Source organism: Ranitomeya imitator, chromosome 2 (genome assembly GCF_032444005.1).
Source record: "Ranitomeya imitator isolate aRanImi1 chromosome 2, aRanImi1.pri, whole genome shotgun sequence".
NCBI classification, from domain to species: domain Eukaryota; kingdom Metazoa; phylum Chordata; class Amphibia; order Anura; family Dendrobatidae; genus Ranitomeya; species Ranitomeya imitator.
In genome coordinates this window covers 269,367,228-269,389,365 of record NC_091283.1, presented here as the reverse complement: position 1 = coordinate 269,389,365, position 22,138 = coordinate 269,367,228, and the positions used below count along the sequence as shown (strand labels likewise).

Genomic DNA, 22,138 nt, shown 5'->3' with positions numbered 1-22,138 from the left:
AATCTTCCTGTGTGATACTTACTGCTGAGCTGTGTATCTAATCCTCTCCTGTGTGATACTGACTGCTGAGCCGTGTATCTAATCCTCTCCTGTGTGATACTGACTGCTGAGCCGTGTATCTAATCCTCTCCTGTGTGATACTGACTGCTGAGCCGTGTATTTAATCCTCTCCTGTGTGATACTGACTGCTGAACCGTGTATCTAATTCTCCTGTGTGATACTGACTGCTGAGCCGTGTATCTAATCTTCCTGTGTGATACTTACTGCTGAGCTGTGTATCTAATCCTCTCCTGTGTGATACTGACTGCTGAGTCGTGTATCTAATCCTCCTGTGTGATACTGTCTGCTGAGCCGTGTATCTAATCCTCCTGTGTGATACTGACTGCTGAGCCGTGTATCTAATCCTCTCCTGTGTGATACTGACTGCTGAGCCATGTATCTAATCCTGTCCTGTGATACTGACTGCTGAGCCGTGTATCTAATCCTCTCCTGTGTGATACTGACTGCTGAGCCGTGTATCTAATCCTCTCCTGTGTGATACTGTCTGCTGAGCCATGTATCTAATCTTCCTGTGTGATACTGACTGGAGCTGTGTATCTAATCCTCTCCTGTGTGATACTGTCTGCTGAGCCGTGTATCTAATCCTATCCTGTGTGATACTGACTGAGCCGTGTATCTAATCCTCTCCTGTGTGATACTGACTGCTGAGCCGTGTATCTAATCTTCTCCTGTGTGATACTGTCTGCTGAGCCGTGTATCTAATCCTAGCCTGTGTGATACTGACTGCTGAGCCGTGTATCTAATCCTCTCCTGTGTGATACTGACTGCTGAGCCGTGTATCTAATCCTCTCCTGTGTGATACTGACTGCTGAGCCGTGTATCTAATCCTCTCCTGTGTGATACTGACTGCTGAGCCGTGTATTTAATCCTCTCCTGTGTGATACTGACTGCTGAACCGTGTATCTAATTCTCCTGTGTGATACTGACTGCTGAGCCGTGTATCTAATCTTCCTGTGTGATACTTACTGCTGAGCCGTGTATCTAATCCTATCCTGTGTGATACTGACTGCTGAGCCGGGTATCTAATCCTATCCTGTGTGATACTGACTGCTGAGCCGTGTATCTAATCCTATCCTGTGTGATACTGACTGCTGAGCCGTGTATCTAATCCTATCCTGTGTGATACTGACTGCTGAGCCGTGTATCTAATCCTCTCCTGTGTGATACTGACTGCTGAGCCGTGTATCTAATCCTATCCTGTGTTATACTGTCTGCTGAGCCGTGTATCTAATCCTATACTGTGTGATACTGACTGCTGAGCCATGTATCTAATCCTCCTGTGTGATACTGACTGCTGAGCCATGTATCTAATCCTCCTGTGTGATACTGACTGCTGATGATATTGCTGCCCATGAATAGAATGCCAGGCTGCGGTGCGCACTGACACTGCCCATGAATAGAATGCCAGGCTGTGGTGCGCACTGACACTGCCCATGAATAGAATGCCAGGCTGTGGTGCGCACTGACACTGCCCATGAATAGAATGCCAGGCTGCGGTGCGCACTGACACCGCCCAGTGGTGACTGTCTGTTTCCCCTCAGATACATCGGGAAGTCGGACTCCATCACCATCAGCGTGTGGAACCACAAGAAGATCCATAAGAAGCAGGGGGCCGGGTTCCTGGGCTGCGTCCGCCTCCTGTCCAACGCCATCACCCGCCTGAAGGACACGGGATGTGAGTGTGGAGACTGCAGCCCCCCTGCCTGACCAATGTCATATTTTTGGGGTACACATTTTTTTTCTTAAAGGAGCCCCTTATGTAACTTTTTTTTTTTTTCTGCAGATCAGCGCCTGGATTTATGCAAACTTGGTCCGAACGATAACGACACGGTGCGGGGGCAGATAGTAGGTACGTGCAGGGATTTAAGGGGAGGCGGAGCTTGGAGCTCCCGGGATGTGATTGGATAAACCCAGCACCCGTCTCACATTACAGCTGCTGCAAAACCACAGCTCCTAGCAGGCCTATGATTAATGGGAGGGTGTGAATAATTTGTATCAATAACGGTCTCTCTTGGCCTCCTGTGATTGGTTCACCATTTCCTCCGTAGTCAGTCTCCAGTCCCGGGATCGGATCGGCAGCGGGGGACAAGTGGTTGACTGCAGCCGACTCTTCGACAACGATTTACCAGATGGGTGAGAAAACGCACCGGCCCTTTACATGTTTACATTTTAATGTTGCATATTCATTTTATGCAGGTTTCATTTATTTATTTTTTTGCATCTATTTGTTATTGTATTATTTTTTTGTGGGCGGAGTCTGGTAGTTCCCAATGTTTTCTCCTGATTCGTCAGTTGCAGCTTTATAAAAAGCGAATGCCGTCGGTGCACCAGCAGCATGCTGATAGTGTGCCGACGGTGCGCCGACAGTTTTTACGTTGCCATTTTATACTACTTGTTTGCTAATTTGTAAACTTTGTCCAATTTTCTTGTCTTAACTTTTTTTTTTTTTTTACTAATCCTATATTTTGTTGTTGTTTTTTATACGTTTTGTTTTACGAAGTTTAGGCTATACAGGTCCTTCTCAAAAAATTAGCATATAGTGTTAAATTTCATTATTTACCATAATGTAATGATTACAATTAAACTTTCATATATTATAGATTCATTATCCACCAACTGAAATTTGTCAGGTCTTTTATTGTTTTAATACTGATGAATTTGGCATACAACTCCTGATAACCCAAAAAACCTGTCTCAATAAATTAGCATATCAAGAAAAGGTTCTCTAAACGACCTATTACCCTAATCTTCTTAATCAACTAATTAACTCTAAACACATGCAAAAGATACCTGAGGCTTTTATAAACTCCCTGCCTGGTTCATTACTCAAAACCCCCATCATGGGTAAGGGTACCGTCACACTATAACATTTCGATCGCTACGACGGTACGATTCGTGACGTTCCAGCGATATCGTTACGATATCGCTGTGTCTGACACACAGCAGCGATCAGGGATCCTGCTGAGAATCGTACATCGTAGCAGATCGTTTAGAACTTTCTTTCATCGCTGGATCTCCCGCTGTCATCGCTAGATCGGTGTGTGTGACACCGATCTAGCCATGCGATCCAGCGATGCGTTCGCTTGTAACCAGGGTAAACATCGGGTAACTAAGCGCAGGACCGCGCTTAGTTACCCGATGTTTACCCTGGTTACAAGCGTTAAACTAAAAAAAAACAAACAGCACATACTTACATTCTGGTGTCCGTCAGGTCCCTTGCCGTCTGCTTCCTGCACTGTGACTGCCGGCCGTAAAGTGAAAGCAGAGCACAGCGGCTGTGCTTTCACTTTCACTTTACGGCCGGCAGTCACTGAGTGCGGGAACCAGACTGCAAGGGACCTGACGGACACCAGAATGTAAGTATGTGCTGTTTGTTTTTTTTTAGTTTAACGCTTGTAACCAGGGTAAACATTGGGTAACTAAGCGCGGTCCTGCGCTTAGTTACCCGATGTTTACCCTGGTTACCCAGGGACCTCGGCATCGTTGGTCGCTGGAGAGCTGTCTGTGTGACAGCTCCCCAGCGACCACACTACGATTTACCTACGATCACGGCCAGGTCATATCGCTGGTCGTGATCGTAGGTAAATCGTATAGTTTGACGGTATTCTAAGACTAGCGACCTGACAGATGTCAAGAAGGCCATCATTGACACCCTCAAGCAAGAGGGTAAGACCCAGAAAGAAATTTCTCAACAAATAGGCTGTTCCCAGAGTGCTGTATCAAGGCACCTCAATGGTAAGTCTGTTGGAAGGAAACAATGTGGCAGAAAACGCTGTACAACGAGAAGAGGAGACCGGACCCTGAGGAAGATTGTGGAGAAGGACCGATTCCAGACCTTGGGGAACCTGAGGAAGCAGTGGACTGAGTTTGGTGTGGAAACATCCAGAGCCACCGTGCACAGGCGTGTGCAGGAAATGGGCTACAGGTGCCGCATTCCCCAGGTAAAGCCACTTTTGAACCATAAACAGCGGCAGAGGCGCCTGACCTGGGCTACAGAGAAGCAGCACTGGACTGTTGCTAAGTGGTCCCAAGTACTTTTTTCTGATGAAAGCAAATTTTGCATGTCATTCGGAAATCAAGGTGCCAGAGTCTGGAGGAAGACTGGGGAGAAGGAAATGCCAAAATGCCTGAAGTCCAGTGTCAAGTACCCACAGTCAGTGATGGTGTGGGGTGCCATGTCAGCTGCTGGTGTTGGTCCACTGTGTTTCATCAAGGGCAGGGTCAATGCAGCTAGCTATCAGGAGATTTTGGAGCACTTCATGCTTCCATCGGCTGAAATGCTTTATGGAGATGAAGATTTCATTTTTCAGCACGACCTGGCACCTGCTCACAGTGCCAAAACCACTGGTAAATGGTTTACTGACCATGGTATTACTGTGCTCAATTGGCCTGCCAACTCTCCTGACCTGAACCCCATAGAGAATCTGTGGGATATTGTGAAGAGAAAGTTGAGAGACGCAAGACCCAACACTCTGGATGAGCTTAAGGCCGCTATTGAAGCATCCTGGGCCTCCATAACATCTCAGCAGTGTCACAGGCTGATTGCCTCCATGCCACGCCGCATTGAAGCAGTCATTTCTGCCAAAGGATTCCCGACCAAGTATTGAGTGCATAACTGAACATTATTATTTGATGGGTTTTTTGTTTGTTATTAAAAAACACTTTTATTTGATTGGATGGGTGAAATATGCTAATTTATTGAGACAGGTTTTTTGGGTTATCAGGAGTTGTATGCCAAAATCATCAGTATTAAAACAATAAAAGACCTGACAAATTTCAGTTGGTGGATAATGAATCTATAATATATGAAAGTTTAATTGTAATCATTACATTATGGTAAATAATGAAATTTAACACTATATGCTAATTTTTTGAGAAGGACCTGTATATAGCTAAATTTATTTTGATATATACCTTTCAATTTGAGTTTTATTATTATTATTATTATTATTATTATTATTATTATTACTATATGATATAAAAATAATAAAGAATAAAATATTGTCAATTAATAAAAAAATTGTAATTTAATAAAAAGTAAAATTTATAAATTTAGACCATATTTTATTATGTATTTTTTATTGATTTTAGGTTATATTTTTATATTCTTTATTAAAAAAATAATCATAAAATGAATTATAATTTCTGTTGTCACTTAATAAAAACATAATAAATACAATTAATGCATTGAATTTTATTACATGATTTCTATTTTTTCCTTATTATCATTTAATAAAAATAAAGTACAAATGCAATAATTATGATTTTAAATTTTATTAATTGATAAAATGAAATCTAATAGAAATTATCATTTAATAAAATTCAATGTATTTATAATTATATTTTTTATTAAATGGTGTAATAGAAATAATAATAATATATATTAAATTATAATTGTTTTTTATTTTATTAATAAATAATACATATTTTGTTTAACAATATATTAAATAATTATTTATTTTATTAATTACAAATAATAAATCATATTTTATTATTAGATAATTTAAAATATATATAAAATCTAAAACGAATAGTTTTATTTTTTGTTTTTTCTTTATGTTCTGAGTATTGGTCCTTCGGTCCTGACGTGAAGCAGCGGCCGCTGCCCGGAGGTTTCTTAGTGAGGTGTAATCCCAGCCTGTTGCACAGGGGGGGCGCACCTGGGATTGCTGCTGACAGACCTGGATAAAGTATTGGCGCCCTTACGTCACCGTCCGCTTGGTCGTGTCATACGACGTTATGCTGGTAGGGCGCCATTACTTTTGCAGCTCCCTTAGTGAGGGATGGGGGGCATCCCGTCAGCGGCCTCGCTTCTCCCCCTTCTTGTGACACGTGGTGCTGCCATACTTGCTGTATGTTGTCGTGCCGTTTTGTGTTTGCTGAAAGTCGAGAGTCCGAGTAGGTTCCTTCCCCCGACCCATCATTATGGGGGGCTTTGTACAGAGAGACCTCCATATCTACAAGGTGGCAGCAGGTTCCCCTGGGTCACTGAGCCTGATAAGAGAGCAGTAGCGTTCTGGGGGCCCCCTCATATACCCCATGAATGTCTCTGTCCCTCTGGGGCCCGGTGACCCGGGGCCACCTGGGGGGTGATAGGACGCTTACTCTGACCCCCGACATTCCAGCCCAGCAGCGCCCCCTGTCTACCAGTGTGATTGATACGCCGCTGCTTATTCTCTCCCTGTCTCGCGGCCGTCATATAAGGCCGGGCCTCGGGTTCCTGGAAATAGCACTGACTGCTTTATCTCTTCCGTGTCTGGATCGTAGCTGGGAGGAGAGGCGGACGGCCTCAGGGCGCATCCAGTACCTCAACCACATCACCCGGACCACCCAGTGGGAACGCCCGACCCGGTAAGGGGGAAAACCAGCCGCGGAATTCACATGGATCACTGCTGTCAGTGATGGGGTGTGGTGAAATGTGTATATATATCTCTATATGTGTGTAGTGACATATGTCTAGGGTTATATGTGTGACTATTGATAATGTAACATCTGTCCTGAAGGCAAGTCGCACCTAGGTGTTAATAGGTACTTCCTTGGGACTAGTAGAAATTGTGTCTCCATATCTCACCAGGAGGTCTAGCTAGGGCCAAGAAGGAAGGTAACATTTGGCACCTCCTAGGTCTTGGAGGGGAGATGTTAATTGCGGCCTGAGGGTATCTATTCCTGAGAACCTTTTCACAAGTGTCTCAAGAGAAAAATAATATATTCATTAGTAGCGTGGCCAATCAGAAAGCCAGCAATTATGATATTAACCTGAGGGGCCGGTCTAGAAACCTGACCTCAGACCAAAGTTATAAATTTAGGCTGCAGACAGAGAATTGTGTTCACATGATGAGGGCAGCCTGAGAAGCTGGTGTGATCCAATCTACATTCGTCCTACCCCCAGGGAGCAGAAAGCAACTACCAGTTAGATAATTTCTGTAAGTTTCTCCTCTCTATTTTTATACTGTTCTGCATAAGTTGTATGTCTTTTTATTATCATATTTTTATACCTTTTTCTTATTGTAAGCACTGGCACTTTTGTTATTAAAGTATAAAACTTTAACAAGTTGAACTTTGAATGTTCTAAAAGAATCCATAGCCTAAGGTGTGAGCCTTATGAGTGATAGACATTACTAGTATTAATAGTCCGGAACTCATCGCCCGTGTATTCGGTGAGTGGTGGCAGCGCGTATGAGCGGGTGTGTGGCCTGGGTCGGTGTGTGATTTATGCTCCGATTACAGCATAGCACAGAGGTTGAATGCTGGATTGAGAGAGGGGAGATAGATAACCCTTGCAGGCACAACCCTAAGTCACATGTGAGAGCAGGCACGTGACGAATAAGTGATACCACAGAGAAGGGATCCGTGACATGGGGTACATAGGTTACATCAGGGGTCTCAAACTCGTCTGGGTACATGGGCCGCACACAAAAATGGGAATTTGTCGAATGACTGGCCGCGCTCTCTGCCGGATGAGACGTCAATCAGTGATGAATGTTTATTCCATACAACATTAGTAATGTCCTCATCCCGGTCACCTCCGTGGAGTAGTGTCCTCATCCCGGTCACCTCCGTGGAGTAGTGTCCTCATCCCGGTCACCTCCGTGGAGTAGTGTCCTCATCCCGGTCACCTCCGTGGAGTAGTGTCCTCATCCCGGTCACCTCCGTGGAGTAGTGTCCTCATCCCGGTCACCTCCGTGGACTATAATTTGTGCAGGAGCATTTCCCCTTCACCCCCATCCTGGTCACCTCCGTGGAGTAGTGTACTCATCCCGGTCACCTCTGTGGAGTGGCGTTTCCACAAACCAACCCCTCCCTCCCCCCCCCAACCCTAATCACCTCTGTGGAGTAGCATTCCCCCTCATCTTGGTCACCTCCATGGAGTAGCGTTCCCCCTCCCACCTCATCCTGGTCATCCCCGTGGAATAGTGGACCCCCATCCTGGTCCCCTTGTCACTGGTGCTGGTGTCATTGAAACATTGTAACGAACTCTCAGCTCTAGAAACAGGGCAAGATGGGACCAGGGTTCAGCCTCTGGGTGTTTCCACTCACTGACTGCAATCTGTAATACTGACCTGATACTACAGGAGGACACATAGGAGGTTAAATGCGGTCAGAGGTCTCATGTCACCATTGATTCCTCTCATGCCCCGCCCCTTTGTCCCCGCAGACCCGCCTCTGAGTACTCCAGTCCTGGGCGGCCCCTGAGCTGCTTCGTGGACGAGAACACGCCCATCACCGGGACCAACGGCGCCAGCAGCGGGCAGAGCTCCGACCCCCGACTCGTGGAGAGAAGAGTGCGCTCCCAGCGGCACCGGAATTACATGAGCAGAACACATTTACACACCCCGCCGGACCTGCCAGAGGGCTATGGTGAGTGCCAGGAGTCCAGGGGGCGGAGCTCTGTACAGGGGGTGCAGAGAACATGTACACAGGAAGCAAAGAGCAGCATTTATTGTCCTATCATTCCACAGAGCAGAGGACAACGCAGCAGGGGCAGGTGTACTTCCTCCACACGCAGACCGGAGTCAGCACGTGGCACGATCCCCGGGTGCCCAGGTGAGAAAGTAACTGCTCCAGCAGAACAGTGTGCAGCCCTGGGGTATAATACAGGATGTAACTCGGGATCAGTAATGTATGTACCCAGTGACTGCACCAACAGAATAGTGAGTGCAGCTCTGGAGTATAATACAGGATGTAACTCAGGATCAGTAATGTAATGTATGTACACAGTGACTGCACCAGCAGAATAGTGAGTGCAGCTCTAGAGTATAATACAGGATGTAACTCAGGATCAGTAAAGTAATGTATGTACACAGTGACTGCACCAGCAGAATAGTGAGTGCAGCTCTGGGGTATAATACAGGATGTAACTCAGGATCAGTAATGTAATGTATGTACACAGTGACTGCACCAGCAGAATAGTGAGTGCAGCTCTGGGGTATAATACAGGATATAACTCAGGATCAGTAATGTATGTACACAGTGACTGCACCTGCAGAATAGTGAGTGCAGCTCTGGGGTATAATACAAGATGTAACCCAGGATCAGTAATGTAATGTATGTACATAGTGACTGCACCAGCAGAATAGTGAGTGCAGCTCTGGGGTATAATACAAGATGTAACCCAGGATCAGTAATGTAATGTATGTACACAGTGACTGCACCAGCAGAATAGTGAGTGCAGCTCTGGATTATAACTCAGGACTTTTCTTTCCTTTTTTTTTTTTTTTCCAGGGACCTCAGTAACATTAATTGTGAGGAGTTGGGGCCTCTTCCTCCGGGGTGGGAGATCCGTAACACTGCGACGGGGAGAGTCTACTTCGTGGATCACAATAATCGGACCACTCAGTTCACTGATCCCCGACTGTCGGCGAACCTGCACCTCGTACTGAAGTAAGTGGGGGTTCATCTATTTGTTTGAGAAGGATGGCGGCCTCCTGTCTGGGGTGGTGGGGTTGTTCTGTTTAGGGTGGTGGGGGCAGGTTGCTCTGTCTTGGGGGAGCTTCGCTCTGTCTGGGATTGGGTGGCCGTGGCCCTATTGGATGGGGCATTGTATATGTCAGTCCGTCCCTTTAATACTCTGATTTCTGAGGGTCTTCTCTGTGTTGCAGCCGCCAGAACCAGCTGAAAGACCACCAACAGCAGCAACAGCAGCCACCGCCTCCTCCGGTGGTGTCCCTGTGCCAGCTGCCGGATGACGTGGACTGTCTCACCGTCCCCCGGTACAAGCGGGACCTGGTGCAGAAGCTGAAGATCCTGCGACAGGAGCTTTCCCAGCAGCAGCCGCAGGCCGGGCACTGCCGCATCGAGGTGTCCCGCGAGGAGATCTTCGAGGTAAGTGGCAGCACTGCTGCTCTGCCGCCCTTATCCTCCCCACCCCCATTCACCGCTCTCTCGTCCTGCACCCCACAGGAATCCTACCGACAGGTGATGAAGATGAGGCCGAAGGATTTATGGAAGAGACTGATGATCAAATTTCGTGGAGAGGAAGGTTTAGATTACGGAGGAGTCGCCAGGTAATGATGCTTGGTTTTAAAAGAGCGGTCACCTGGTGTGGGGGCTGCTGAACCTTTAGAACTGCCCCAAACATGGCCTTATATATGGTAATGCCAGTGCGGCTTGCTGTTCTACGTGCACAAGTACCATTCATGATGTGCAGAGCTCCTCTCCACACTACCACTCCATGCTCCTCACTCCCGTGCTCTTTGTTGCCCCTTTCTTGCTCTTCTTTCTTGCCCTTTCTGAGCTCCATCCTGCTTCCTCCTTACCCCCTGAGCTCTTCCCTTGCTCCTTTTCCTTGCCATCTGTTGAACTCCTCCCTTGCTTATCCTCCTTGCCCAGTGAGCTCCTCCTCCTTTCCTGCTCCCTCTGCCGCCTTTTCCTTTCCTGTTCCCTCAGCCGCCTCCTCCTTTCCTGTTCCCTCTGCTGCCGCCTCCTCCTTTCCTGTTCCCTCTGCCGCCTCCTCCTTTCCTGTTCCCTCTGCCGCTTCCTCCTCCTTTCCTGTTCCCTCTGCCTTCTCCTCCTCTTTTCCTGTTCCTTCTGCCTCCTCCTCTTTTCCTGGTCCCTCTGCCTCCTCCTCCTTTCCTGTTCCCTCTGCCGCCTCCTCCTTTCCTTTTCCCTCTGCCGCCTCCTCCTTTCCTGTTCCCTCTGCCGCCTCCTCCTTTCCTGTTCCCTCTGCCGCCGCCTCCTCTTCCTTTCCTGTTCCCTCTGCCGCCTCCTCTTCCTTTCCTGTTCCCTCTGCCGCCTCCTCCTCCTTTCCTGTTCCCTCTGCCGCCTCCTCCTCCTTTCCTGTTCCCTCTGCCGCCTCCTCCTTTCCTGTTCCCTTTTCTGCCTCCTCCCGCTTTCCTGCTTCCTCTGCCTCTTTTCCCACCCCTCTGCCGAGCGCCACTCTTCCCACCGCCTCTGCCGAGCGCCACTCTTCCCACCGCCTCTGCCGAGCGCCACTCTTCCCACCGCCTCTGCCGAGCGCCACTCTTCCCACCGCCTCTGCCGAGCGCCACTCTTCCCACCGCCTCTGCCGAGCGCCACTCTTCCCACCGCCTCTGCCGAGCGCCACTCTTCCCACCGCCTCTGCCGTGCACCAGTTTTCCCTCTGCCGAGTACCTCTCCTTTCCCGTGCCCTCTGCCGAGCGCCTCCCCTTCCCCTCCCTTTTCCCGCGCACTCTGCCGAGTGCCTCTTTCCCCTCCCTTTTCCCGCGCACTCTGCCGAGTGCCTAATTCCCCTCCCCTTTCCCGCGCCCTCTGCCGAGCGCCTCCCCTTTCCCGCGCCCTCTGCCGAGCGCCTCCCCTTTCCCGCGCCCTCTGCCGAGCGCCTCCCCTTTCCCGCGCCCTCTGCCGAGCGCCTCCCCTTTCCCGCGCCCTCTGCCGAGCGCCTCCCCTTTCCCGCGCCCTCTGCCGAGCGCCTCCCCTTTCCCGCGCCCTCTGCCGAGCGCCTCCCCTTTCCCGCGCCCTCTGCCGAGCGCCTCCCCTTTCCCGCGCCCTCTGCCGAGCGCCTCCCCTTTCCCGCGCTCTCTGCCTAATTCCCCTCCCCTTTCCCGCGCCCTCTGCTGAGCGCCTCCCCTTTCCCGCGCCCTCTGCCGAGCGCCTCCCCTTTCCCGCGCCCTCTGCCGAGCGCCTCCCCTTTCCCGCGCCCTCTGCCGAGCGCCTCCGCTTTCCCGCGCCCTCTGCCGAGCGCCTCCCCTTTCCCGCGCCCTCTGCCGAGCGCCTCCCCTTTCCCGTGCCCTCTGCCGAGCGCCTCCCCTTTCCCGCGCCCTCTGCCGAGCGCCTCCCCTTTCCCGCGCCCTCTGCCGAGCGCCTCCCCTTTCCCGCGCCCTCTGCCGAGCGCCTCCCCTTTCCCGCGCCCTCTGCCGAGCGCCTCCCCTTTCCCGCGCCCTCTGCCGAGCGCCTCCCCTTTCCCGCGCCCTCTGCCGAGCGCCTCCCCTTTCCCGCGCCCTCTGCCGAGCGCCTCCCCTTTCCCGCGCCCTCTGCCGAGCGCCTCCCCTTTCCCGCGCCCTCTGCCGAGCGCCTCCCCTTTCCCGCGCCCTCTGCCGAGCGCCTCCCCTTTCCCGCGCCCTCTGCCGAGCGCCTCCCCTTTCCCGCGCCCTCTGCCGAGCGCCTCCCTGTGAAGGATTACCCCTTCCTCCCACGTCAATCAGAGTAAAAGGATCAGCCCAAAATTAATTTATGATTTAATTGCCTTAAGGGCGCACTAGGTAATTACAAGAAATATACAATCAAACTATATCAAGAGTTACAGTCAGAGTACAATATAACAATAATAATACAAGGCTTAAAGGTATAAAGCTGGAGGTCAATTTACCAGGTTGAAGGTCGCTTGTGGAAGCCGGGGGGGCGCAGCATTCCGCAGGTCCAAAACTTAGTTGCCGGGCAGCCCCCAGAAAGCATGTGCTTGCTCCCCTCTGGCTGGCATACCCTGTTCCTTAAGATATCATCATCATGTTCTTCTGTGGAGTGAGTCACTCCCAGTGACCTCAGCTCTTCTTAAACCTGGCTGAGCCAACCCCCCCCCCCCCCCTTGCCTGCAGCTGGGTGGGCTTAGCATTCTCCACCCCCTCTGCCTCCCTGCAAGATTTATTCCAATATCTAATAAGTGGGATAACTTCTCTCAGGATGATCGGATCAGCACACGGGCAGTACCAGCGCCTGTGGTTTGTTCTGCCCGTCGTACTGGGGTCAAACCTGGACCCATTCGGTCCCTGTGGGAGGCTGATCCCTATATCTCGGGTTTCAGACCTCCCACCGCCACGGGAGTCGCACTGTTAGATGCACAATTTCTTTAGGGCGAGGAGAATATTTTTATGAGCCGGTACCTCGGACGATGCGTCCATAATTCACAATTCCATGTTCGAGACGGTTCGACTGGGCTGCCATAACAGATGTGTATCCAGTGGCCACTTGGCATGCGTGTTTTAATTAAGCCCCCAAGCATTTCCAAGCCCCCTGCTGGCGTGGTTTCCTCACTGAGCTCAGCCCATTACCATACTAATAGGAACTTTATTCATTAGAAAAGGTGGGGGCCAGAAGCACTCCTCTCTGCAGACCTGTGACCAGGAGACAAAATGGAGTCACGCCAATCTGTTAGAATGCCCGTCCAAAGATGGCGGCTGTTCCCTCATCACACTCCCCTTTCCCGCGCCCTCTGCCGAGCGCCTCCCCTTTCCCGTGCCCTCTGCCGAGCGCCTCCCCTTTTCCCGCGCCCTCTGCCGAGCTCCTACCTCTCGTTTCCCTTCCAGGGAGTGGCTGTACCTGCTGTCTCACGAGATGCTGAATCCGTATTATGGCCTCTTCCAATATTCCCGCGACGACATCTACACACTACAGATCAACCCCGACTCTGCCGTCAACCCGGTAAGTGTGTGTGTGGCCGGGGTCTCCGTCTTGCAGTTTTCTTCCCCGGTAACCCTGCGCTTCCCTCCTATAGGAGCACCTCTCCTACTTCCACTTCGTGGGGCGGATCATGGGCATGGCGGTGTTTCATGGCCACTACATCGACGGCGGCTTCACGCTACCCTTTTACAAGCAGCTGCTGGGGAAGCCCATCACGCTGGACGACATGGAGTCCGTGGACCCCGACCTCCACAACAGCCTAGTCTGGATCCTGTGAGTCACGGCGGCCGGTCGCGATGTGGGCGTGTGATTGCTCCGCCCTTTGCGCTTTAACTCCTTTTTTTGTCCTCCCCTTTTCCCAGGGAGAACGACATCACAGCGGTCCTGGACCACACGTTCTGCGTGGAGCACAGCGCATATGGCGAGCTCATCCAGCACGAGCTGAAGCCCAACGGCAAAAGCATCCCGGTCACCGAAGAAACCAAAAAGGAATACGTCAGGTGAGCAAGTGATGGCCGGGGGTGGAGCTTGGCCCCGTCGGGTTATAACAGCTAGCAATATTTCCTTAAAGGGCCAGTGTAGATTTATATTCCTCTGTGTGGTGATGTGCTTGTTGCTGAGGGTTTGTTACATTGTAACGCCGACCTTTCACCCCTTCTTCCAGGCTTTATGTGAACTGGCGGTTCCTGCGAGGGATCGAGGCACAGTTCTTGGCCCTGCAGAAGGGATTCAACGAGGTGATCCCCCAGCACCTGCTCAAGACGTTCGACGAGAAGGAGCTGGAGGTAAGCCGCAGTCTGGAGCTAGGCTTCCTGGCACTTGTAGTTCTCCGGTGGGGAGGGGTGACCACCGTGTTTTGTCCTTCCAGCTAATCGTCTGCGGACTGGGGAAGATCGATGTGAACGACTGGAAGGCGAACACACGATTAAAACACTGCACCCCGGACAGCAACATAGTCAAATGGTTCTGGAAGGCGGTGGAGTCGTTTGACGAGGAGAGGAGGGCGCGGCTGCTGCAGTTCGTCACCGGATCCTCCAGGGTCCCGCTGCAAGGCTTCAAGGCGCTGCAAGGTAGGGAGCTGCAGTCCCTGCTCTGTCCAGCAGGATGCACCACCGACTGGTGGTGACAAAACTGCACTGTCTGATGGCCGGGGTTGGAGAATTGCACTGTCTGTTGTGCCGCGGTGGGGGGTGGGTTGCCATCGCTGTCTGGTGGGGTGGGGGGGGTTTGTGTCGTCGCTCTCTGGTGGGTCAGGAGTTTGTCGCCGATTGTAGTGAAATATGTATAGGTATATATGTGTGACTAGCAGTAATCTAACATCTGTCCTGAGAATGCAGGTCTCACGGGGCATGTGATGAGGGAACAGCCGCCATCTTGGAACAGGCATACTACAGATTGGCGTGACTCCATTTTGTCCCCTGGTCACAGGTCGGCAGCAGGAGTGCTTCTGGCCCCCACCTTTCTAATGAATAAAGTTCCTATTAGTATGCTAACGGACTGAGCTCAGTGTAAACTGTAGACAGTATTTGAAAGCTCAATGAGGAAACCACGCCAGCAGGGGGCTTGGAAATGCTTGGGGGCTTAATTAAAACACGCATGCCAAGTGGCCACTGGATACACATCTATTATGGCAGCCCAGTCGAACCGTCACCAACATGGAATTGTGAATTATGGACGCATCATCCGAGGTACAGGCTCATAAAAAATATTTGGCTCGCCCTAAAGAAATTGTGCATCTAACAGTGCGACTCCCGTGGCGGTGGGAGGTCTGAAACCTGAGATATAGGGATCAGCCTCCCACAGGGACCGAATGGGTCCAGGTTTGATCCCAGTACGACCGGCAGAACAAACCACAGGCGCTGGTACTGCCCGTGTGCTGATCCGCTCATCCTGAGGGAAGTTATCCCATTTATTAGATATTGGAATAAATCTTGCAGGGAGGCAGAGGGGGTGGAGATTTCCAAGCCCACCCAGCTGCAGGCAGGGGGCTCAGCCAGGTTAAAGAAGAAGCTGAGGTCACTGGGAGGTCTCACTCCACAGAAGAACATGATGATGATATCTTAAGGAACAGGGTATGCCAGCCAGAGGGGAGCAAGCACATGCTTTCTGGGGGCTGCCCGGCAACTAAGATTTGGACCTGCGGAATGCTGCGCGCCCCCAGCTTCCACAAGCGAGCTTCAACCTGGTAAATTGACCTCCAGCTTTATACCTTTAAGCCTTGTATTATTGTTGTTGTATTGTACTCTGACTGTAACTCTTGATATATTGTGATTGTATATTTCTGTAATTATCTAGTGTGCCCTTAAGGCAATTAAATCATAAATTAATTTTGGGCTGATCCTTTTACTCTGATTGCGAATCCTAGAATACCCAGTGTGGGTAACAGGGCAGTCTCCCTGGCGGCCATTTGCTCTAGGTGCAGTTCCCTTACTGACCTGAGAGACAAAGGGGGCGCCGGAGAGCTGGGCCTGTGTAGTGACGTCACGGATTGGTGACGTGGGAGGAAGGGGTAATCCTTCACAGTGGTGGCAGCGTATGTGGGATCAGAGTACTAGTGTGCGTGGGACCCCTACTCCCAAACACTAAAGACTACCAGCGGTAACTTTCACTGCTGGGGTCTTAAGGTCAGCCCAGCACTAGACGGTCAGTGTAGATATAATAAGTTGTGTGCAAGGTCAGGGTTACAGCTGTCAGTAACCAGAGGTTCGAAAGATGGCGGAGGGCACCAGGAGTGCAGTGAGGGCGCAGGCCAGTGCTATGGTCAATGAGGAGGTGGTGGTGGACGGTACTGCTCAAGGCGAGGGGGAGCTCAGCCCCGACTCCCCAAGGAGCCAGCCACCCGTGCTTAGTCCGGCAAGGGACTACCCACCACCTACCCGCCCCAGCCTGTCCACATCAGCGGCCCTTGTTGCAGCGGCAGTGGCACGTCTCGAGGCGGGTAATGAAGACGCCTATATGAGACTCATGGGAGCTGCAGAGCGGGCAGCGGAGCAAGCAGCCTCAGAGAGAGAAGGAGGAGGGGGCAGAGACAGCCTCAGAGAGAGAGAGATGGGAGGGGACAGAGACAGCCTCAGAGAGAGAAGGAGGAGGGGGCAGAGACAGCCTCAGAGAGAGAGGAGGGGGCAGAGACAGCCTCAGAGAGGGACGGAGGAGGAGGCGGAGACCGCCTCAGAAAGAGAGGGGAGGGGGCAGAGACAGCCTCAGAGAGAGAAGGAGGAGGGGGCAGAGACAGCCTCAGAGAGAGAGAGGAGGGGGCAGAGACAGCCTCCAAGAGAGACAGAGGAGGAGGCAGAAACAGCCTCAGAGAGAGAGGAGGGGGCAGAGACGGCCTCAGAGAGAGAAGGAGGAGGGGGCAGAGACAGCCTCAGAGAGAGAGAGAGGAGGGGGCAGAGACAGCCTCAGAGAGAGACAGAGGAGGAGGCGGAGACCGCCTCAGGAAGAGAGGGGAGAAGGCAGAGACAGCCTCAGAGAGAGAAGGAGGAGGGGGCAGAGACAGCCTCAGAGAGAGAGGAGGGGGTGGAGACAGCCTCAGAGAGAGACAGAGGAGGAGGCAGGGACAGCCTCAGAGAGAGGAGGAGGCCGAGACAGCCTCAGAGAGAGACAGGGGAGGAGGCAGAGACAGCCTCAGAGAGAGAGAGAGGAGGGAGCAGAGACAGGCTCAGGGAGAGAGAGGCAGAGACCATAGTAATGCTGATGGGTTGTCCCGGCAAGGAGAAGGTGTGGAAGGGTGCATGGGGGAACACAGGAATGTGATGCCCCCTAGCGCCCTCTAAAGCAGGGAGGTGTGATGAGGGAACAGCCGCCATCTTGGAACAGGCATACTACAGATTGGCGTGACTCCATTTTGTCCCCTGGTCACAGGTCGGCAGCAGGAGTGCTTCTGGCCCCCACCTTTCTAATGAATAAAGTTCCTATTAGTATGCTAACGGGCTGAGCTCAGTGTAAACTGTAGATGGCATTTCAAAGCTCAATGAGGAAACCACGCCAGCAGGGGGCTTGGAAATGCTTGGGGGCTTAATTAAAACACGCATGCCAAGTGGCCACTGGATACACATCTATTATGGCAGCCCAGTCGAACCGTCACCAACATGGAATTGTGAATTATGGACGCATCATTCGAGGTACAGGCTCATAAAAAATATTTGGCTCGCCCTAAAGAAATTGTGCATCTAACAGTGCGACTCCCGTGGCGGTGGGAGGTCTGAAACCCGAGATATAGGGATCAGCCTCCCACAGGGACCGAATGGGTCCAGGTTTGATCCCGGTACGACCGGCAGAACAAACCACAGGCGCTGGTACTGCCCGTGTGCTGATCCGCTCATCCTGAGGGAAGTCATCCCATTTATTAGATATTGGAATAAATCTTGCAGGGAGGCAGAGGGGGTGGAGATTGCCAAGCCCACCCAGCTGCAGGCAGGGGGCTCAGCCAGGTTTAAGAAGAAGCTGAGGTCTCACTCCACAGAAGAACATGATGATGATATCTTAAGGAACAGGGTATGCCAGCCAGAGGGGAGCAAGCACATGCTTTCTGGGGGCTGCCCGGCAACTAAGATTTGGACCTGCGGAATGCTGCGCGCCCCCAGCTTCCACAAGCGACCTTCAACCTGATAAATTGACCTCCAGCTTTATACCTTTAAGCCTTGTATTATTGTTGTTATATTGTACTCTGACTGTAACTCTTGATATATTGTGATTGTATATTTCTGTAATTATCTAGTGCGCCCTTAAGGCAATTAAATCATAAATTAATTTTGGGCTGATCCTTTTACCCTGATTGCGAATCCTAGAATACCCAGTGTGGGTAACAGGGCAGTCTCCCCGGCGGCCATTTGCTCTAGGTGCAGTTCCCTTACTGACCTGAGAGACAAAGGGGGCGCCGGAGAGCTGGGCCTGTGTAGTGACGTCACGGATTGGTGACGTGGGAGGAAGGGGTAATCCTTCACAGGGCACATCATATGTCTTCCTGAGAAAGCAGTCTACTGTCTCCAATCTCGCCAGAGGGTCTTGCTAAGAACCAGGAAGGGGAAGCATTTCTCACCTTCTGTCTCTTTTGAAGAGAGATGTCAAGTACAGCCTGACACTATCTATCTGTGAGAAACTTTATGCAAAAAGTGTTCAGAGGAAAATAATATATTCATTGGTGGAGTGGCTGTGGTTCGATCAAAAGCAAGTCATTATAATATCAACCTGAGAGGCTGGTATAGAAATCTGACCTCCAAGTTAACTCTCTAAATTAGGCCTGTACGCATACAAAGTTGTTCACAGATATTCGTCCTTCCCCCTCAGGGAGCAGAAAGCAGACTACAAAGTTAGCTATTTCTGTAAGTTTTCTCCCGTTTATTTTTAAAACTGTTTTGCATATTTGTGTCTTTTTATTACCATATTTTTATACCTTTTTTCTTACTGTAAGCACTGTACCTTTTTGTATTAAAGCATAAAACATTAACAGTTGAACCTTGTATCCTCTAAAGAATCCATAGCCTAAGGTGTGTGAGCCTTATGATTGGCAGACAGTAGTAACCTTTCCAGGATTCATCTCTTGTGTGTTTGGTGAGTGGTGTCGGTGTGTAATTTATGCTCCCATTACAGCATAGGACAGAGGTTGAATGCTGGGGTGATAGATTAACCCTTGCAGGCGCAACCCCAAGTCGCGTGCTGAGAAGCGGGTACGTGACACCAATGTCTGGTGGGCCGGGGTCAGTAGTTTGTTTCGCCGTTGTCTGGTGTGCTGGGGTGGGGTGCTGTCTGGTGGGTCAGGGGGTTGTGCCGTCGCTGTCTGGTGGGTCAGGGGTTTGTGTTGCCGCTGTCTGGTGGGTCGGGGGTTTGTGTCGCCGCTGTCTGGTGGGTCGGGGGTTTGTGTCGCCGCTGTCTGGTGGGTCGGGGGTTTGTGTCGCCGCTGTGTGGTGGGTCTGGGGTTTGTGTCGCCGCTGTCTGGTGGGCCTGGGGTTTGTGTCGCCGCTGTCTGGTGGGTCGGGGGTTTGTGTTGCCGCTGTCTGGTGGGTCTAGGGTTTGTGTCGCCGCTGTCTGGTGGGCCTGGGGTTTGTGTCGCCGCTGTCTGGTGGGTCGGGGGTTTGTGTTGCCGCTGTCTGGTGGGCCGGGGGTTTGTGTCGCCGCTGTCTGGTGGGTCGGGGGTTTGTGTCACCGCTGTCTGGTGGGTCGGGGGTTTGTGTCGCCGCTGTCTGGTGGGCCTGGGGTTTGTGTCGCCGCTGTCTGGTGGGTCGGGGGTTTGTGTCGCCGCTGTCTGGTGGGCCGGGGGTTTGTGTCGCCGCTGTCTGGTGGGCCGGGGGTTTTGTCGCCGCTGTCTGGTGGGTCGGGGGTTTGTGTCGCCGCTGTCTGGTGGGCCTGGGGTTTGTCTCGCCGCTGTCTGGTGGGTCGGGGGTTTGTGTCACCGCTGTCTGGTGGGTCGGGGGTTTGTGTCGCCGCTGTCTGGTGGGTCGGGGGTTTGTGTCGCCGCTGTCTGGTGGGCGGGCCTGGGGTTTGTGTCGCCGCTGTCTGGTGGGTCGGGGGTTTGTGTTGCCGCTGTCTGGTGGGCCGGGGGTTTGTGTCGCCGCTGTCTGGTGGGCCGGGGGTTTGCATCGCCGCTGTCTGGTGGGTCGGGGGTTTGTGTCGCCGCTGTCTGGTGGGCCTGGGGTTTGTCTCGCCGCTGTCTGGTGGGTCGGGGGTTTGTGTTGTCGCTGTCTGGTGGGTCGCTGTTTTGTGCTGCTGCTGTCTGGTGAGTTGGGGCTTTGTGCCTCTGCTGATTGGTGGGCCGGTTGGTTGGGATTTTGCACTGTGTTTGTGGCCAGTAAGTAAATGATGTCACTTCCTCCGGCAGGTGCAGCTGGTCCGCGGCTCTTCACCATCCATCAGATTGACGCCAACACCAATAACCTGCCCAAGGCGCACACCTGGTGAGTGACCGCCACCTCTGTAGCCCTCTGGGGTTACTGCCCTTATGCTGATTAGAAGTCATAGACTCCACCCTTTGTTCTTTTGCAGCCTTTTATATACATCATGATCCCCATTGTCTGCGCGGCGCCCCATTGTCGGCGCAGTACACTCTATTCTCATTCCTTTTCCTTCCCAGCTTCAACCGCATCGACATCCCGCCCTACGAGACGTACGACAAGCTGTACGAGAAGCTGCTGACAGCCATCGAGGAGACCTGCGGCTTTGCAGTAGAATGAGGCACAGACCCTGGTGGCGCGGTGCTCGGGCCCTGGGGTCGGAGCAGGACGGACACTTTTTGGGATTCTATAAATATTATATATAAATATATTTTTTTCCATGACGATATGAGTCGTCCAGCGCTGGCGACTTGGCTGCTATTTAAAAACAAAGTATCTTGGACGTTGCTGGGGCGGCGCCCGTGAGCGCTGCGTCCGTGAGCACGGCGCCCCCCACCGCCGTATATAAAGACTACTATTATTTTTATACGTAAAGGGTTAACGATGACATTCCCTCTTCCTGGATCTCACAGCAAGAAGCAAAGACTGGGTCATGGCCGGCGGCGGTGAGGGACGGCTGCCCACGAGGTCTGTTAGCGGAGAGCGGTTTGCGGCGGCCATGTTCCCCCCCCCCCCCCCCATTGTCCTACATGACGCTCGTATTTGGCTTTCGGTCCGTATCCCGCCACTTATTTTATTTAATGTTCGCCATTTTTATGTTTCCTCCCCGCAATCACCCCCGATGCAAGTGTCATCCCGGAGCGGAGGCGGCCATTGTTGTTGCAGCCGTTTCGCCCGGGTTTGCAGAAACCTTTGTTTCGCTTCTTTCAGAACCCGCAGGCTTCCCCTCGGTTATTTTCCTCCCTGCGACGTTTTATTGTTTTGTCCTTAACGCCATTATATCAGACGCAGCATTAACCCCCTCCCCCGCGCTTAGTGTCGTCCCGCCGTCCGCCACCTCTGCTCTCCGTCTTCATCTGTAAATAGAATAAAGAGGAAGAAAAACAAAAAGGGAATTTTCTGTGAAAATTCTTGTCCTACTAGTAGCGGCCGCGACCTTCGCGACATTTTTTTCTACCCTAAAAGGAAACTTTAGCGTTTAAAAGCCGAAAAAAAAAATGATTCTCTGCGGCAGGAAAAGGGATGTCACTAAGCAGGGGTGTGACAAGAGTAAGCTTCACCCCTGCAGAGCGGGAGGCTCCACCCACCCATAGTGAGGGCGTGCCCTGCTGTTGCTGGAAATGCAGGTGTCCAATATTCTGCACTTCCACTCATGACCACTAGGGACAGTGTCGCCATACTCTAGTCTAGTTCTTAAAGGGCCAGAGACACTTATTTTTAGTTCCGCGTTTTCTTTCCTGTGTATCACGGTCGTTTTGTGATTTACATGATTAGCAATTGTCTTATCTCTCGGCATGCTGGGACTTGTGGTTTAACTATAGGTTTCTGTTTGGGTCACGAGTTGGTGCTGCGTCCTGCAGTGCATTAGATTGTCCTCTGGGGGCGCTGATCTGCAGACCTCTCTGCAATACAAAGAATAGGCCCTGACACTTTTTTTTGAGGGGGGGAGTTACATTGCCCCTTTAGCGTTGTGACCCCTAAGTTCTTTTCCAGCCCCTCTTCCTGCCGCAGAGCCCACCCCTTTGAGGCTTCAGCAGTGAACCTGTTACTGTAAAGATAGATATAAGCTCCCTGACTCCGGGGGTCTCCTCAGTGCCTGTCCAGGGTTTGGGGGTGATCGCTGTCGGAGCCAACGTTCCCTTCACTAACTCTGGCACCAGCATGTGCGACGTAATCATGGCTTCATTTATAGCGCAGAATTAAAGGTATTTTCAACA

General features: G+C 51.6%; 1 protein-coding gene across 4 annotated transcripts in view; it reads left to right on the top strand.

Annotated features, from left to right (window-relative positions):
- SMURF2 (SMAD specific E3 ubiquitin protein ligase 2) overlaps positions 1 to 22,138 on the top strand; it is a 56,196-nt gene extending 34,058 nt beyond the window's left edge. For 2 of the 4 annotated variants that reach the window (XM_069749159.1, XM_069749158.1), the window contains exons 4-19: positions 1,602 to 1,735; positions 1,844 to 1,909; positions 2,109 to 2,193; positions 6,328 to 6,411; positions 8,216 to 8,418; positions 8,520 to 8,604; positions 9,283 to 9,441; positions 9,660 to 9,882; positions 9,961 to 10,064; positions 13,281 to 13,395; positions 13,469 to 13,647; positions 13,737 to 13,874; positions 14,039 to 14,159; positions 14,243 to 14,444; positions 20,189 to 20,264; positions 20,441 to 22,138. In XM_069749159.1, coding sequence (XP_069605260.1) covers positions 1,602 to 1,735; positions 1,844 to 1,909; positions 2,109 to 2,193; positions 6,328 to 6,411; positions 8,216 to 8,418; positions 8,520 to 8,604; positions 9,283 to 9,441; positions 9,660 to 9,882; positions 9,961 to 10,064; positions 13,281 to 13,395; positions 13,469 to 13,647; positions 13,737 to 13,874; positions 14,039 to 14,159; positions 14,243 to 14,444; positions 20,189 to 20,264; positions 20,441 to 20,540 — 2,074 coding nt within the window. In that variant the 3' untranslated portion in view covers positions 20,541 to 22,138. Of the gene's footprint in view, positions 1 to 1,601; positions 1,736 to 1,843; positions 1,910 to 2,108; positions 2,194 to 6,264; positions 6,412 to 8,215; positions 8,419 to 8,519; positions 8,605 to 9,282; positions 9,442 to 9,659; positions 9,883 to 9,960; positions 10,065 to 13,280; positions 13,396 to 13,468; positions 13,648 to 13,736; positions 13,875 to 14,038; positions 14,160 to 14,242; positions 14,445 to 20,188; positions 20,265 to 20,440 lie in introns of all 4 variants that reach the window. The other 2 variants (XM_069749156.1, XM_069749155.1) reach the window with 1 other exon arrangement.